This window comes from Camarhynchus parvulus, chromosome 1 (genome assembly GCF_901933205.1).
Source record: "Camarhynchus parvulus chromosome 1, STF_HiC, whole genome shotgun sequence".
In the NCBI taxonomy this organism is placed as follows: Eukaryota; Metazoa; Chordata; class Aves; order Passeriformes; family Thraupidae; genus Camarhynchus; species Camarhynchus parvulus.
Genome location: NC_044571.1, coordinates 57,214,612 through 57,230,156, shown reverse-complemented (window position 1 = coordinate 57,230,156; position 15,545 = coordinate 57,214,612). Strand labels below are relative to the sequence as shown.

The 15,545-nt window shown below is 34.4% G+C and overlaps 1 protein-coding gene across 6 annotated transcripts in view; it reads left to right on the top strand.

Moving 5' to 3' along the window:
* PCDH17 (protocadherin 17) overlaps window positions 1-15,545 on the top strand; it is a 92,457-nt gene that overhangs the window by 21,155 nt on the left and 55,757 nt on the right. For 5 of the 6 annotated variants that reach the window (XM_030962415.1, XM_030962396.1, XM_030962388.1 and 2 more), the window contains exons 3-4: window positions 8,196-8,254; window positions 8,409-8,581. In XM_030962415.1, the coding sequence (XP_030818275.1) occupies window positions 8,196-8,254; window positions 8,409-8,581 (232 nt within the window). The remainder of the gene's footprint in view (window positions 1-8,195; window positions 8,255-8,408; window positions 8,582-15,545) is intronic. The other variant, XM_030962422.1, reaches the window with a different exon arrangement.

The following is a 15,545-nucleotide window of genomic DNA, read 5'->3' as shown; positions in this document are numbered from 1 at the left end:
GATTGAAACTGTGGAGTGCTTTGTATTTTGTTTCCAAAATATGTTTTATCTCTTTCCTTTTGTGTTCTGAAGCAGATATTATCTTTTTTTTTTGGGGGCGGGGGTGGGCTTGGAGAGTGGGGTGGGTGAAGTGCCTACATCTCTTAGCAATTCTATATGTGGGGCACACAAGTAGACTGTGTCATAAAATAGCAGTTTTACTTAGTGAAAACAGGAAATTGTGATAAATGAGGATAATTTAATGTTTTCTCAGCAATGGCAAACTATTATACTATTCTGTCATCTGAAGTTTTTGTAATGGAAAAAAGTGGTGACATGTATTTCTTTACACAACGGGATATAATTCCTGAAATATTTATGTAATATAGAGACAGATGTATGTAACCTAACCTTATAATCCCATTTCACAGCTTTCCCAAATACTGGAAAGCTCGATAAATGGGAAGCCGATTATATTGGCACTGTAACTCTATTAATAGGATTCGGATTTGCCTTATTGACAAGCCAGTACTGTTAATATGATCCAGTATATTAAATTGACAGGAAAACTGGAGCGATAGAATGTATCTACATCCTAATTGACAGGGAAGCTCTTTCAAAAGGTTCTTAATGTGGTTTTTATTGACAGAGTAGCTTCAGTAAGTACGTATCATTGGTGAGCAGTGTAAATATATTGGATGCAACTGTACTAGCAGATTCAGGTGCAGTTATTGCTTTGTCTTACCCTACTTCCATCTTTACTTTGCTATAAGTGTGTAAAGCTCTCTTGTAAGATCTTTACAAATGCTTGTTACAATACCAGTCTAACTGCAGCACTCACAGGCCTTTGACAAGTTGTGAATTATTTCAAATGTGTTCATCATTTTTAAATGAATAGCGGCAGTGCAGAGCAATGCAATAATGTGTCAGGAATTTCATTATGTTTATTTATTGGCGCTGTGATAATGTTATTGTACTTTCAGCTTGAGCTCTTTCTGTGGTGTGATGTTTGGCACTTCTTCGTACATTCTTATCTTGCATCTTCTCCAAAATGTAGTTCAACTTCAGAACTCATATTACAATTCCTTTCTCCTAGTCAAATTTGACAACTTTCTACATTCTCTTCTGAGATCATGCTAATTTCATTGCACTTCATGTTTCTCTAGTGCAAAATAAAATAAGGCTCAGAAACCTGAATTCATTGTAAAAAACCCAGCAATTTGAGTTTGGTCTGGAAAATCTTGATTCCCTTTTCCATAGGAGAAAGTTTTGGGTTCAGTTTCCACAGTTTTTCTTTGTCACATCGTTCTTAGAGAGAGATGTCTGACCTAAAACACACATCCTGCACTGGTAGAGAAGCTGAAGGCTTCTGTTGAGCTGACTTCCCTGCCGACAAAGAGATAAGTTGTTCCTGAAATGCTTAAATCTTTTATTTCATATCAGAAAGTCTGATGTGGATCTGGTCTCACCTCATCTTTTGAATGTCACTCAGGTCTACTTTTTTTATCAGGATCACTTAAAATTATGTGATTCTGTAGTGACCTTTTTAGCTTCTTCAGTCTTCTGACTTGGTGCAGTCATCAGTGAGATGAAAGGAACCTTGTCTGGGCCTTGTGATTTCTAATCCTTGCACTGTGTTAAATTCCCACAGCCCAGGCTTCTGCCATCTTTAGTGTCCTATGCATTGCAGAATGAACTCTTGTAAAAATTAAAAAATAGTTTAATTAAACAAATAGTGAAAACAACTGAAATAATGTACAATGCCTTAGTATGACACCTTAATCAGTAAATCAGCAATAATTTATTTTGGTAACAAATATGGTACTTGCTAAGTGAAAACAGTGCATGGATTAGGCATTTATACAGGGAAACCTGCATTCCTTTGCTTATGGGACAGGATGGTAGTGTCTGTGCTCAGAGTTTCACTTGTCAGTAGTCACTGTGCAATTGACTGAAGAGCTCAAGACCTGTTCCTCTCACAGTTTTGCTTTTCTCTTTTAAGAGGAAGAGAAAACACGAGCCACCAACCAACACCTTAAGAGAGAGTACAGCAGCTTCATGGATGATATTGCCTTGTGCATTTGACTGTTTTTACTGCCATGTGTTTTCAATGTGCTTTTGAAGAATGCTATATATGTCAGAAATTCGCATAAACATACTGTAGGACTTTTAACACCAAAATACACATCTTGCAGCAAGTGTGAAATTTCCCAAATATGTACAAGTCATATAAATTATATATCAAAAGCATTTTCAAAGGAATGAGAGTGGAGAGCACATAGTAGGATGATATTTTTTTAAATAGCCTATTTAATTTTGTCCTTGAAAGGAGTAGAATAACCTATGAGAGGTTTAGGGCCAGTTTTTGGTTTTGTTGTTGTTTGTTTTTGCTGTTGGGTTAGTGAATTTTCTTAATGAAGTAAATCTTGTGGAAGCAAAAACTACTATTTCAGGCTAACTACACACACTCACTGGCAGTCTTATACTGAGAAGTCTTTGTGAAAAATTGTACTATGTTGAACCCACACTGTTCCTAACAAAATGAAGACAATTGTCTGCTCTTTCAAAACTCAATTTGGCAGAATACAATTCTTTTGCCTCCAGAAGAGATTGCCATTATATAAGATCTTTGTTTCATGGGGGAAGGGTGAATACTTGGAATTCAGCTTTTAAAGAAAAGATACAGAAGAAGCTTGAATTAGATATTAAGTGGCAGTCTGATAAAGGTGAGAGATGTTTCATTTCATTTTTGCATTTAATGTTTAATTAAAAAGAAGTTAGAGTCAGCAAAGACATTTTGCTTTATTATAGTTCCAGGTATGAACACCTACATAAAATGGAGCTGCATTAAATAATTTCAGAAAATGTGATACTTCTTCTTGTAATTCAGAGAAAAAAATTATGAATATTCTAGTTGTCTAATATTCATAAATCTGATTAATGTCTAAGTCTTTTTTTCATATTTTAGAGTACATCTTTCCCTTATATGACAATTATTTCTAGGCATAATTTGTCAAGAATACTTAAATATTGAATTTCTCTCTCTGTCCCTGTCTCTTTCTTTCTGACTTCTTCTTTTTCTTTGTAGGCATTGATTTTTTTTTATTAGACAGACCTGTTGACTTGCAAATTCTTTTTAAAAAAAAATTCTCTAATTTTATTCAAACAGTATGGAATACACTAAATATTGCTAGATATCTTCAAAACTGTGGCATAAAAATGTTTTTATTATAAAGAGAAAGAGAAAAATAGCGAAGAACCTCTAAGTTTTAAGAAACAGTCTGCTTTTTACAGCAATTCTTGAAAGCAGAAGACTTGTGAAGTTGTCTACTGTTCTCTTAGTGAGCAATAGCAGATTTTTTGAAACCTGATTAATTAATATGGTGCTGTAGTTCTAATCCTGAATTTAAAAAAAATAGTGTGTGGAGAGCCACAGTAGGACTCCTTTGTATCTATAAAAATAGCATAATATTTCAGCAGAACTAAACACGTATACCTTGTGAATATGAATTTATGAAAAATAAAAAAGGATAAGAGATTAATATAGCCCATTGCTAAAAATATTCTCCATAATTCATTGTGTAATGCTTGGCCCAGGCTGGTTCAAGCTGTTTCCAGTGATGAGGTTTTTACTGTTTTTTTCTTATGAGTTTATTTAAGGTTAATGGATCCTATGAAGAATTTGTTTCTCATACTCTGTTCTTGGCTATAATTTTTCATTATCCTTTCTCTAAATTAAACTTTTGGAAACTTTGTCCATTCCAGAATTGATTAGTAGAAACTTAACAGTTGACTTTCAAACTTTTGAATGGTTTTTATCTCTGAATCTACAAAATTTAGTATTCCAAATATACCATGTGAGACCTATACTTGGCAACAATTTTAGTTTATCTAGGTCCTTGTGTGATCATAATATACAAGTCCTGACAGGTGCAATAAACTGAATCGTTTTGTAGACAGTTGATGCACTTGGAAAGATATTCTATGTGCTGTTCATGAAAACACTGTCCAGTTAATGATTTTCCAAGTCCCATTATTGGACTTTAGCAATTATATTGTCACATTTGAAATTCCATACCAGAAAATCCAACCAGCTCAAGTTGCCTAGGGAAGTTCTGGGTGCTCCATCTCTGGGGGTGTTCAACACCAAGTTGGATGGGTCTTTGAGCAACCTGAACTGGTGGAAGGTATCCCTACCCTTTATGGGGAAAGAATAGGTATCCCTATCCATTATGGGGAGATGAAATTTTAGGTCTCTTCCAACCCAGATTGTTCTATGATTCTATGAAAAGTATATTTTACACAGGTTCAATTTGCCTCTTCTTTTATTTTCCTTCTCTTCAATTCACTGAAGTAAAAGGTAACAAAATCAAACTGTATATTTTCTGAAAGGATGTAACCCTTTCTTTTTAAATTTTTGCAGCTTTTGAAAGGTTCCTATGCATTCTGACCTCTTTTTAAATGGCTTTTTTTAATGAGCTTCTGCTTCTGAGAAAGCTGTATCAAATGCTTGTACAGAAATCCTCAGACATTTTTCTGCAACATTACACTAATGATGGTGTTCCTAAAATTTCATATTTGATTCGGAGTCACATATTAGAACAAATAGGTAGAAGAAAATATTTGTAAAGGTCTGTTACAGCAACTGTCAAAAAAGAATATCTGTTGAATGGTTTAACAGCATAGTCTCGTTGGAAATTAGCTGGTTCCATTAATCTGTGAAAATGAGCCATAAAACCAGGGCCACTTCTCTAAGTTGGCTTTGGACAGTTAGGTTGGTATCATAGGCTTTAGTTTTCTGATGGTAGTGGACATTACTGCTTTTTTTTTAATTTTAGATAACATTTGTCCTGCTACTGGAGAACCTGTGCTGTGGTAGCTGCTGGTGATGTAATTGATACTCCTCAGTCTTGAATCACAGAGATAAAAAATCACGCTTCTTTACTTTTTAACTTTGGTGACTTTAGGAGACAGATTGTTCCTGGAGATTTTTTTTGGAGGGAGGGTGAGAACGAAGGTGGAATTTGTTTTATTCTGTTCTTCAGAAAGTTAACGATGCTGTCATTTGAATAATTTTTGGTTATTTAGCAGCAGACTGCAATTTCAGGAAATTCACTTCTGACCTGATGCATCTTATTTAGCTTTAGCTAATGCTCTGGACATCTTGCTGGTTGTCAAGATTTTCCTATGCCAATAATACTCCCCAGGAGTATGATGTACCTGACACTAGATGACCAAATGGGATAGTTTGTATTTCTCGAAGGCACATTGAGGGATTTTGGCTGATTAGCTAGAGTAGCTGACTAGAATTTAGTTTTTTTTTTCTGCAGGTGAACTGTAACCTACCTTTAAACTGAAAGTCTGGAGTTTTGGTAATTTTGTGGTCCTAGAAAGGGCTGTATATCCAGAGAAGAACAAGAGGTTTTTTAGACTTTTGAGGTAGTATTTATTTCTTTGAGTTACAGCTATGCAATTTAAAGAGGTATGATTAATTCATGAGCTGGAATGTGTAATATCACTTCCATAAATGTTAAAGTGTAAAAAATTTAAGTATATGACCTCTCACTTCAACTGGGATTAAAACAAAAAAAATATATTTTAAGGGAGTTAGACGTGTTAGACATTCGTCTCTCTCATCCATTGTGAAGCAGATGTTTACATTTCTAAGGTTCCTCCAAACTGTCAAACCTTAAAATGATTTTTTTTTTAATTTATCACAAATTTAATAGATACTTTCATATATGAAACCATCCTCCCTTTGCTGCCTGTACCTCAGAGGACTGTTACAGCTCAACACAAGCATCATACCTTCATAATTCATAGGAGAAGGGCTAATGCTTTTAGAGCAGGAAGAACAGTATTCAACTCTGAGCTCTGTGTCTGCATATGATCATCAAGTACTTACATTTGTTCTTTTGTAATAATGAAATTGCTGTAACATGGCACCCAATTCATAGTATTGAAGCAAAATACAGCATGAAGGTATTTGGTCAAATTATTATCTAGTTAAAGGTCTTTAATGATTACCATAAATGCAGAATTTCTCAGCAGCTCAGATGTGGTCATATCTTCTATTTTAATATCTGTGTATTGGCTCATATAGGATGTATGAAATGATTTTTGCTATGAAAAAGCAGGAGACAAAAAGTATGACTGGTTCTTACAGTGGTCCAGTTTACAGCTAAGTTCTTAGAACCATCAAAAAGGAGGAGTTATAATTATTTTCAGGACAAAAGTCTGACTTTTAATGGTAGAGAATTAATGAAAAAGCAGTTTATAGCAGGCATTTTGACTGCCAATGTCATGAAAAATGGAAATTTTGATTCTGGTAGCAGCTGTGTTTAGGAGGAGACAGATGTCTTACCTAAGTAAAAGCATAAGGTCAGTTTTCCTGGATATCTCTATTCGAGGTATTAGACATAAAAAAGAGACATGAGAGCTGCAGTTGTAAAGGTTTATTCAGGTTGATAAGTGCTGGGTTCTGTAAGTGCCATGATGGTTGTATATGAGTGTATATATATATATCTCTTTTTGCTGCACAAAAGAGAGATATTAGCTTAAAACTTGTGAGAAGAAAAGAAACAGCAGAATTATAGCTGCTTCAAAAATATTATGTGCTGCATTTGAGAAATACACACAAGAATGCTGAAATATAACTCCTTTTTTTGTTGTTTCCAATATTTGTTTTTTCTAACTTGATACATACTAAATGTGAAGATGAACTTTTTCTCTAATTGCATATACTAAAGCTAGGATGAATGTGAACACAGTATATGTTATAACCTTATTTTTTGAATGAAAGGATTTAGAAACTAGAAGAAAGTGCAGTGTACATTGACATACGTGCTGAACCGAAGATGGTTCTATATTTTCCACCCCTTCTCTAAAACAAAAAAGACATCCATGGTATACAAGCACATCTATTTCACAAGTCCCTTGGGAGTAACAGGTGTCTGCCCAATTTCTGTTGCAAACAGCAGTGACTTAAATTCTGGATAAAACTTTTTACCTCTTTTCCAAGCTCAAGTACTACAACCATACAAGAAGTAGCAAACATTTCTAATTACCTCCTACTGATAAAACCAAAGCAAAGATAAAAAAACGGGGAGTGGGGAGTGGCAGGGAAGTCCAAATATCTAAGATCCTAGTCACCTGTGTAAGCACTTGCTGTGTGACATTAAACCTCAGGCCCTCAGCTCCATTAATTGAGTGCTGGCCGTGTTACGGATACTGATCCTCTGGGTGCTGCTGCGAAGGCCGGAGCTGCTGCAGAGCAGAGTGGTGTGATGTGAAGTGATGCAGAAAACAGTGGAAGCTCTGTCGCTAGGTCAGCTGCAAGAAGAAGTGACGTGCGTGAATGTACAGTATGCGGAGTTTTCTGAATGATGCAGTCTCTCTTTCTCCCAAAGAACTTCAGCTAATGATACAAGGGGAATTCAGTTCCCTTTGGCAGGACTCCATGTTGGTCTGGATCCTTTTAATACTTCTGCTTCTACAGTTACTTGGCTCATGCTGCTAAAAATATACATGACAGACTTAATGAAAGTATCTTCTTTTAAAAGCTACTTGTCAGCAGTGATCATTCAATATTCTTGTTTTCATGTGTGGTTCTCATTATTCTGACATAGATATTAATACTGATGAAAATTAAAGAGAGGAAATCCAAATATTTTCATACTTGCATTTTTCCAGTAGCATCTGAGAAACCCCACAGCTAATCAGCCATAAATTTTCTTGATTTTTTGTTTATTTTTTCAATTCAAGTGTAATATAGCAGCATACAAAACTGTATTGCAGCAGTAAGAGTTTCAGAATCCCAGTAGATGATGTAATTATGATTAAAAATTAGTATTATTGAATAATTCACTTTTTTAATATGCAAGAGTTATTTTTTCTCTCATTTTCAATAACCATCAGTCTTAATATCTATCTAATGAAAAAACATAAACAGTGTCATCTGTCAGGTTACTAACAGAGAATGCCACTTATTGGAGCTTCATTGTTTACTTTAGCAGGTAATTTGTGGACCGGAATCATTTAATTGTTCTGAGCACATAATTACATGCCAGCATTTTCCAATTTAATTAAAATGTACAAATCTGAAGATTAAGGGAATTTTTGAATTATTAATCATTTCTCCTCTAGGAAATCTTGTTGCTCTGCAGGAGATTTGTCCAGTGTACAACTATACGTATTTTTTTCCTTCTCTTTCACAGACAGACAATTTTCCCGCAGAGCCCAATTACATGGGCAGCAGGCAGCAGTTTGTTCAAAGGTAAGGCCTATTAAATAACTTTCTTGGCTTCCCCATTTGCATTCTTGTCAAAATTGCTTTGCCAGAGAGTACAATTCAACTTAGAACAAGTAAATACAACACTCTCTCTCTCTCTTTTTTCTTTTTTTTTTTTTTTTTTCAATATGTATTTCAGTAGCTCCACGTTCAAGGATCCAGAAAGAGCCAGCTTGAGGGACAGCGGGCATGGGGACAGTGATCAGGCTGACAGTGACCAAGACACTAACAAAGGCTCCTGCTGTGACATGTCTGTTAGGGAGGCACTCAAGATGAAAACTACTTCAACTAAAAGCCAGCCACTTGAACAAGGTGAGTGAAGCCTACAATGCCTACAAAAGCATAAAGTCCAAAACATCATTATCAACCTATTAGTATTGCAGTTGCGCTTTATCAGGGAGAAATAGCCCATTGATATTATTATCAGAGAAAACAGTAAATCTTGTTACTAGCCCAGAAAAAAGAACACAGTATCTTTCAGAATGAACATGAAATGAAATCACAAGTGTCCAAAGCAGATTAAAAAAAAAATTAGTATTTCTGAAAATGATTAGGGTATACTCTATCACCACTGGCATTGCCTGTGTTATATTATATACAATACTTCTGTCAAAGCCTGAAATTCAAACTAGACACGACTGCAACAGATAAAAGAACTCCAGTCATTTATATTCCTCATGTAGTTTGGAGAAGAGGAAAAGAAAATGCTTCGCATAAAAGACAAGAGTAAAAATGAATCAGAAGATGTTTTCATTTCATGGATGCATTTTCCTATTTATAATGTTGATTTCACAATTAAGAGTACCGTAAGAAGTGTCAAATACTAATAAAATCTTATTTTCAATATACTTTCATTCACATTCTGTGAACGTAGCAAAGATTGAGACTGTCTGTGAAACAGCAAAATGACTTAGATCAGGACAATGACAATGTTCTCTGCCAACATTCATTCTGACAAACAAGCATAATTATTTCCTCAAACTGTGTCCAATTCTTTTTTTTTTTCAGATGTGTTTTATCTAATTAGGAGGTCTTTTATTTCCAAAGACGCACTTCTGTTTTTTGTAGAGAATCAGACAGGCAAAGCACTCGAGCATTCTCTGCCTTTATGTTTTGCTTTTATGCTGTAAGCAATAAAGAAGTGCATCACTGAATGATTTTTAAATGTTTTGTATGTTTTGCATTATTTTACTTTGTTGTGGGGAGGGTGTCTCAGTGTTAAAGATAGTTAGGAAATTATTAAATCAGTCAGCCTTAATAAGAAGTTATATTTCTAATTAAGCAGAAATATCTGATAAGCTTTTTATTAATTGTTGATTAATAAAATCAGTTTTTCACCTCTTAGCTTAGTCTGATGTGTAGTACAGTCATCAGGAAATACATGTTCAACTTCATTTTTCTGATTATGTTGAGATTGCAATATAATTTTTGCAGTGCAGAATATTTAGAATGCTGCAGTATAATTTATTCTGTATACATTTGGAGGTTGACCTCATATGTGACCTTATTTTCCAAGTAATAAATGCCGGAAAGATTATTTTTTCCTGACCTTTTGCCACAGCAACTCTCTGCTTATAATTGGACATTGATCTGTATAAAGATGCAGTGCAGGTTTTTTTTTAAAAGAAGCTATTTGAGCATATGTCTTATTCTCTCAGTTTTGTGTGACATGAAGACAAAAATTCTGGATTTTCATCTATCAAGTATAGCCATGAAAGAGCTTTCAAATTTTTAAAGTTTCACTAGGAAACTATCTAGTATTCAGATTAAAAATGAGTGGTTTTTTAGAAAAGGACTGTATGGCCAGTGTTCATAATACTGCAGTTTGTCCAGCAGTATCAAACTCAATTCTGGTCAAAATATATGCAATCTAGTAAGCACATTAAGCCAACCATTCCCATTGCTTAATTTCATTATAATGCAAAGAGTTATATGCAGGTTTACGTTTGTCATTATACCTAGTTGAGCTGCCCTATTCATCATGAAAATTTATTCCAATCACTCAGATGAATTCCTCATGTTCTTATGAAATATATATTGAATTATGGACATTAAGTATTGTCAGCCACTGATCTACAGCAGTGGCTGTTTATGTGAATTTCTTTGCTGAAGAAAATAAAATGGGGATAGAGAGACAAACTATTTTTTCCTTTTTTTAAATGTTTTTCTTCCCTCCAAATATAATTACAAATAGTAATGATATAAATTTGTTTGCTTGAATGAACTCTTCCGTCTCTAGTGTGCTATAATAAAATCATTGTTATATTATGAAAACTGAACCTGCATCAAGCACCTTATGGGATTTCAGGGCATCGCAGTAACAAATGTGGTGCTATGTGGTGTTCCCAATGAAATCAATGGTTACTTGTCATTGAGCTTAGTATGATTAGGGTTCTTAGCCCAACGTAATATTTCTCTTTTGAAAGAAGATGAATAAAATTGTTTTCTCTAGTCATAAGCCAAGTTGAAGGAGGGTAAGAAATATGATATATGTGATTTGGGTAGAAAATAATTTAATTTTTCTTTAGAGAAAAATTGTTTTCTGGGAAAAGGAGATGGAAAGCTTGCTAGAAACAATTGTCTCCAGCTATGCCTGAAGCAATATCAGAAGTTGTGGTTCTGTCATCACTCTGGATTATATGCAGGGATGGGAATTCACTGTTTTGTAGCCATGTTCTAGGCTTGATTATTGTCTTTTAAAGATATTTAAAATACTTTAGCTTCTGCTATTAGAACAACACTAATAATTAAATCTTATTAAATTATTGAAAAATTATCTGGATTAACTATGAAGTTAGGATCTTGATGTGAGAATCCTAATTTAAAAATTAGTTAAGTTTGACATATTTCTCATGTAATTCCAAACACTATTGTCATGCATCCAATTCTGCCCATGGCAGTAATAAGAATTCTAGTTGTACCAGTATTTTGACTGCAGTTTTGAGCCACTCTAGTCCAAATTAAAAGGCAAAAAGTATGTTGGTGGCACAACAGCAATTGTGCTTCTCTCAGTAACAAAGTAGGAAATTTTACAAAAATAATTTTTTGTAGACCAGATGTCTTCTGATTTCAGCATGAGATGGAAAGCAATCAAGCTTACTTAATTAATGAAAATATTGAATGATAGAACCTGTCAGTTTACTATTGAAATAGTTGATTTCAAGGAAAATATATCCTGATAGCAAGTTTTGTCTGGTAGTGATTTTTAACATTTTCACAAATGAGAAAGACAATGTAAATTAGATATAATTAATTTAATAATTAATGAAATGCTTACAGAATTGCCTTAACGAAAGGAAAGCAGAAAACCTCCCCAAACTGTAAAAATTATCATGACAGTAAGTCTTGTGTTACAATAAGCACGTCCCACTTTAGTTATCTCAGCCTTATACTCTCTTGCTGTGATATCTAAGCCACTTTCTGCATAAGAATATTTCTTATAGTCTCTTAAGCTTACTTGTGCTATCTTAATCAGCTGTATCACTAAACAGCTTTTTCCATATGCCTGCTACTCTTTTAATAGAATGGTTTTGGATAAATTAGTTTTGTTTGCCTATCTATTTTTTCCACTTCTATTGCTGATACTTTAAACCCTATCACTAGTTTAGACAGTTTGAGATCACCCTACTTAGAAGTCTTACAAGAATTATTAGTTTTGAACACATCTGTTGTAGCATGTAATATTCACTTCTTGCATTTAAATAACAGAGTAATGGTTTTGTTTGGTATGGTTTAAGAATAACAGCAATAATCTGTATTTCTTTAAAAGGTATCCAAAGCTGAAAATTATATCATAAAACATAAACAATAATATCTACAAGGGAGTAGTAAAACAGCAAGATGTTAATTTTATACTTCATGAATCCTGCATATGCTTACCTTATAATCAGTAAAGAATACCAAGTTATGGACTTTTCTGTAGTTACTCATAAATTATTGTCTTTGTTAGATTTCCCCAGGAATTTTTAGCTTCTTTTTCTTTTGTTCTGTTTTTTTTTTTCTTTCCTGTCTGTGTTTTCTTATTCCATTGTAAATCTACACTTTCATGTGTTTGTCAAAAAAACTTCAAGGGATTAAATATGTCCAAATTCAGTAGCTTTGTTGAGTTTTTGCTTTATTACTATGTGTTACATCTTTCTTTCAACACAGTTTCTTGCCATTCACACCTGCATCCCATAGAAGAGCCATTTCTGCATATGCTCTTGCCTCATTAACAATAGTGTGGGCCCTGAGAATAAAGAAAAAACCAGAGGCAACTGCTTGGAGGAAGGGTGAAATGAAAGTCTTCAGCATAGTTGTCAGACTCTCCTCTAGGACTAAGACTGCCCATCAGGCTTCTCTGTAAAAGAGCACCATTTTAGTCTAGGGTATTGTTACTAGTATAAAAGAAATGTAATGTATCTACATTAAAAAAGTGATACTAAGTGTAATTTCAAAATATAATAGCTCTTTCTTCATCACAACAAAAATACATTTGCATCACAACTGATGCAGTTCTGCATGTAAGTCTTAGGAATAAAAATTATATCAGTTCTAGAGACTCTCTATGAACAGTTTGTTACCCTTTATGTTTGCCCACTGAACATGTTCACAAAACAAGTCTGTAGTAACTTGTTCATTTGCAGTCTCCATTTCTAAACAAGACTGATCCCAGAAATCAAGTATCCTGCATTATCCGTCTGCAGCAGAGCAGAAATTACAAAATTTTTTTTACCACAATTTTTCTGGGCTATCCATTAATTTTCTTGGCATAACCTTGCTAGAGTGTGTTGGATAATTAAAATCCATTCTGTTTAACTGAGTTAGAATCAGTCTAGACTGATAAGTGCAGAAAGTTCATCAAGCACATTTCTGCTGTCTGACATAATCACCCATGCTTTCCATGCTATTGGGAATGATGAGTTCTATGAATACACCAGCTTAATGAGATAATAGGAAAAGAAGATTGTGGAGAAATATTTCTTTTCGAAGTTTGCAAAACTGGTGATGGCCTTTTCTGAGAAACTGATGGAGGCTGAGAGTCTCCAGGAGCTGACACAACATGTGAAATCTTTTGTTCAACAATGCTTCCTCCCATAGGTTTTCTCATCTGGACAGAACATCTATCACATGCTCTCTGTGCTCAGAATATCTGTCAGACTGCCCTTCTTTCTCTGACACCACTTAATGGTCTTTATGTCCAGCACTATCATCCTTTCTTACTTGCTAACTTTTAATGTGGTCAGGTAAGATGCTAACTTGCTGGTTACTTGCACACAGTATCCATTTTCCAATCTCATCTGATGAATTGATTTCCAGGAAAGCTATAAGAGCAACTTAATTGTATTGAGGGTCTCTTTCCTTTTTTTGGTATGTCTCAGTAGTAGAATCTGTTTCTAGAACTGTAAATTCTGGAAATTTTTAGGTGAAGCCCACACAAAATAAGTTATTGAGTCTTGCATTTGCTGCTTCTGTTTGTTCTTTTCTATATATTTTTCTCATCTTTTCTTTTGGTTTTGTGTTTTATGGAAGCACATGTATAATCCTATATGAAGACTAGCATAGGTCAAAGAAAACTTACCTATACTGTAACTGTTTCTGATTGACCATTAGTTATCAATAAGCTGGCGATATTTGATTTCGGCCTTACTCTAATAATGAGATTTTAAGATTAAAAATGTTGGTAGAAGTGCAGAGCTTTATGAAGAATAATACCATTATTTGATATCTACTCTGGTATGTATAACAAGTTCAATATTACACTGGAGCACTGACATTACTTCTTTCTTTTTTTCTGCTGTGATTACTTCATTCAGTGAAACAGTGCTTCTAAATATATGAGAATTACCAGCATTATTATTGGTCTCATACTACTTATAAGTCCTTGTGAATGGTGATACTTAAACTTCAATTGGGATTAAACTTTTAAATTGATATATTTCACTTTTAATCAGAGGAAACTAATAAAAAGTTTCAAATGTTCTAAGTGTCTTAATCTCAAGCATTTTCAGATGATCTAGGTAATACTTTTGCAAGATTTTGTTACCTGGGCTGAGCTAGACTGTGCAAATGTTCAATAGTTCCCTTTTTTTTGAGTGATCAGAATTATATTCTCCCTTCTAACCAGAGTTAATGAACTACAGAGAAAAATGCAGGTCAGTTGCCTTTGCTGTACAGATGATTGTCAGCTTTTCTCATGTTAATACCCAGTAATCTATGACATATCTTTTGCTGTATAATGTCTACAGCAAATTATATGATAGATTTAGACAAAATAAAGAGAAAACTCTCATATCTGCCAACTTTTCTTCACTCAGAGTATTATGTTGAATATCTCTCATGGTTTAGGTTCTATTTTTAGACAATCTCCTAGTCTACCAGTCAATTAAAGTTCGTCTTTTAGATTTCAGCTATTTTTATACCAAGTCGAGATTTGTGATTGAAGCTGTGTGACTGCTTCAAAGCAGAATCCACTTTGTTTGGTGCTTCCTCCTTATAGGTGGGAGGACTCCCAGGCACAGCTTCACCATAGTGTGCTCTTCTCAGAAGTACACAAGCAGCTTTGGTTTTCAAGCAATGCTATCCAGGTAAGGAAGGAGAAGTGTGAGGAAGCAAATGTTTGTCCTAAAATAACAGAAAAGTCAGAAAAGGAAGTGAAGTGGCATCCTACAGGAGAAGGGATATATTCACTTAATGCCTCGTGACTTCTCTGCCTCTATTTTGTTGACACAAAATAGAAGAGTGGTGCAAATATTCTAGCAGCTGAAGTGCCAGTGAATACAGTTTGCGTCAGATTGCCTTAGCCTATTATTGCTGTTTGTAATTGCCCATTATCCTGCATTTCAACTGGTGCTGTGTTCTGCCAAACTGGGGTTTTAATCAGGTGCATGTTTCATCACCTGGCAGATTATTGCCATCATATGTCCGGTAGCTGTGAAATTTTGTGAGCAGCACATCCCACAATTAATGCATTTAGCCAAAGATAAGGGGGGCAAATTTCTATAACTGACTTTCAAAACATACAGAAAGAGCTTTCTCCCTCAGTACACACAAATATGTCACTGTGGCAGAGAGGGATTACAGCCATTCAGTACAACTTCATCTATGCACCATTTGGTGTGTCATGCTACATTTTTCGGTAATTTCATTTCTTCTCCACAATATTTCTACTTATTTTATAATTTAAAAATACTTCAGTGGTTGAAAATTATGTGTATTTTTGACCTGTTTTGTTTTCATTGGATGCTTCACTATCGAATCAATTTAGATAATGCCCTTACTAACATCTGAAAAGTTC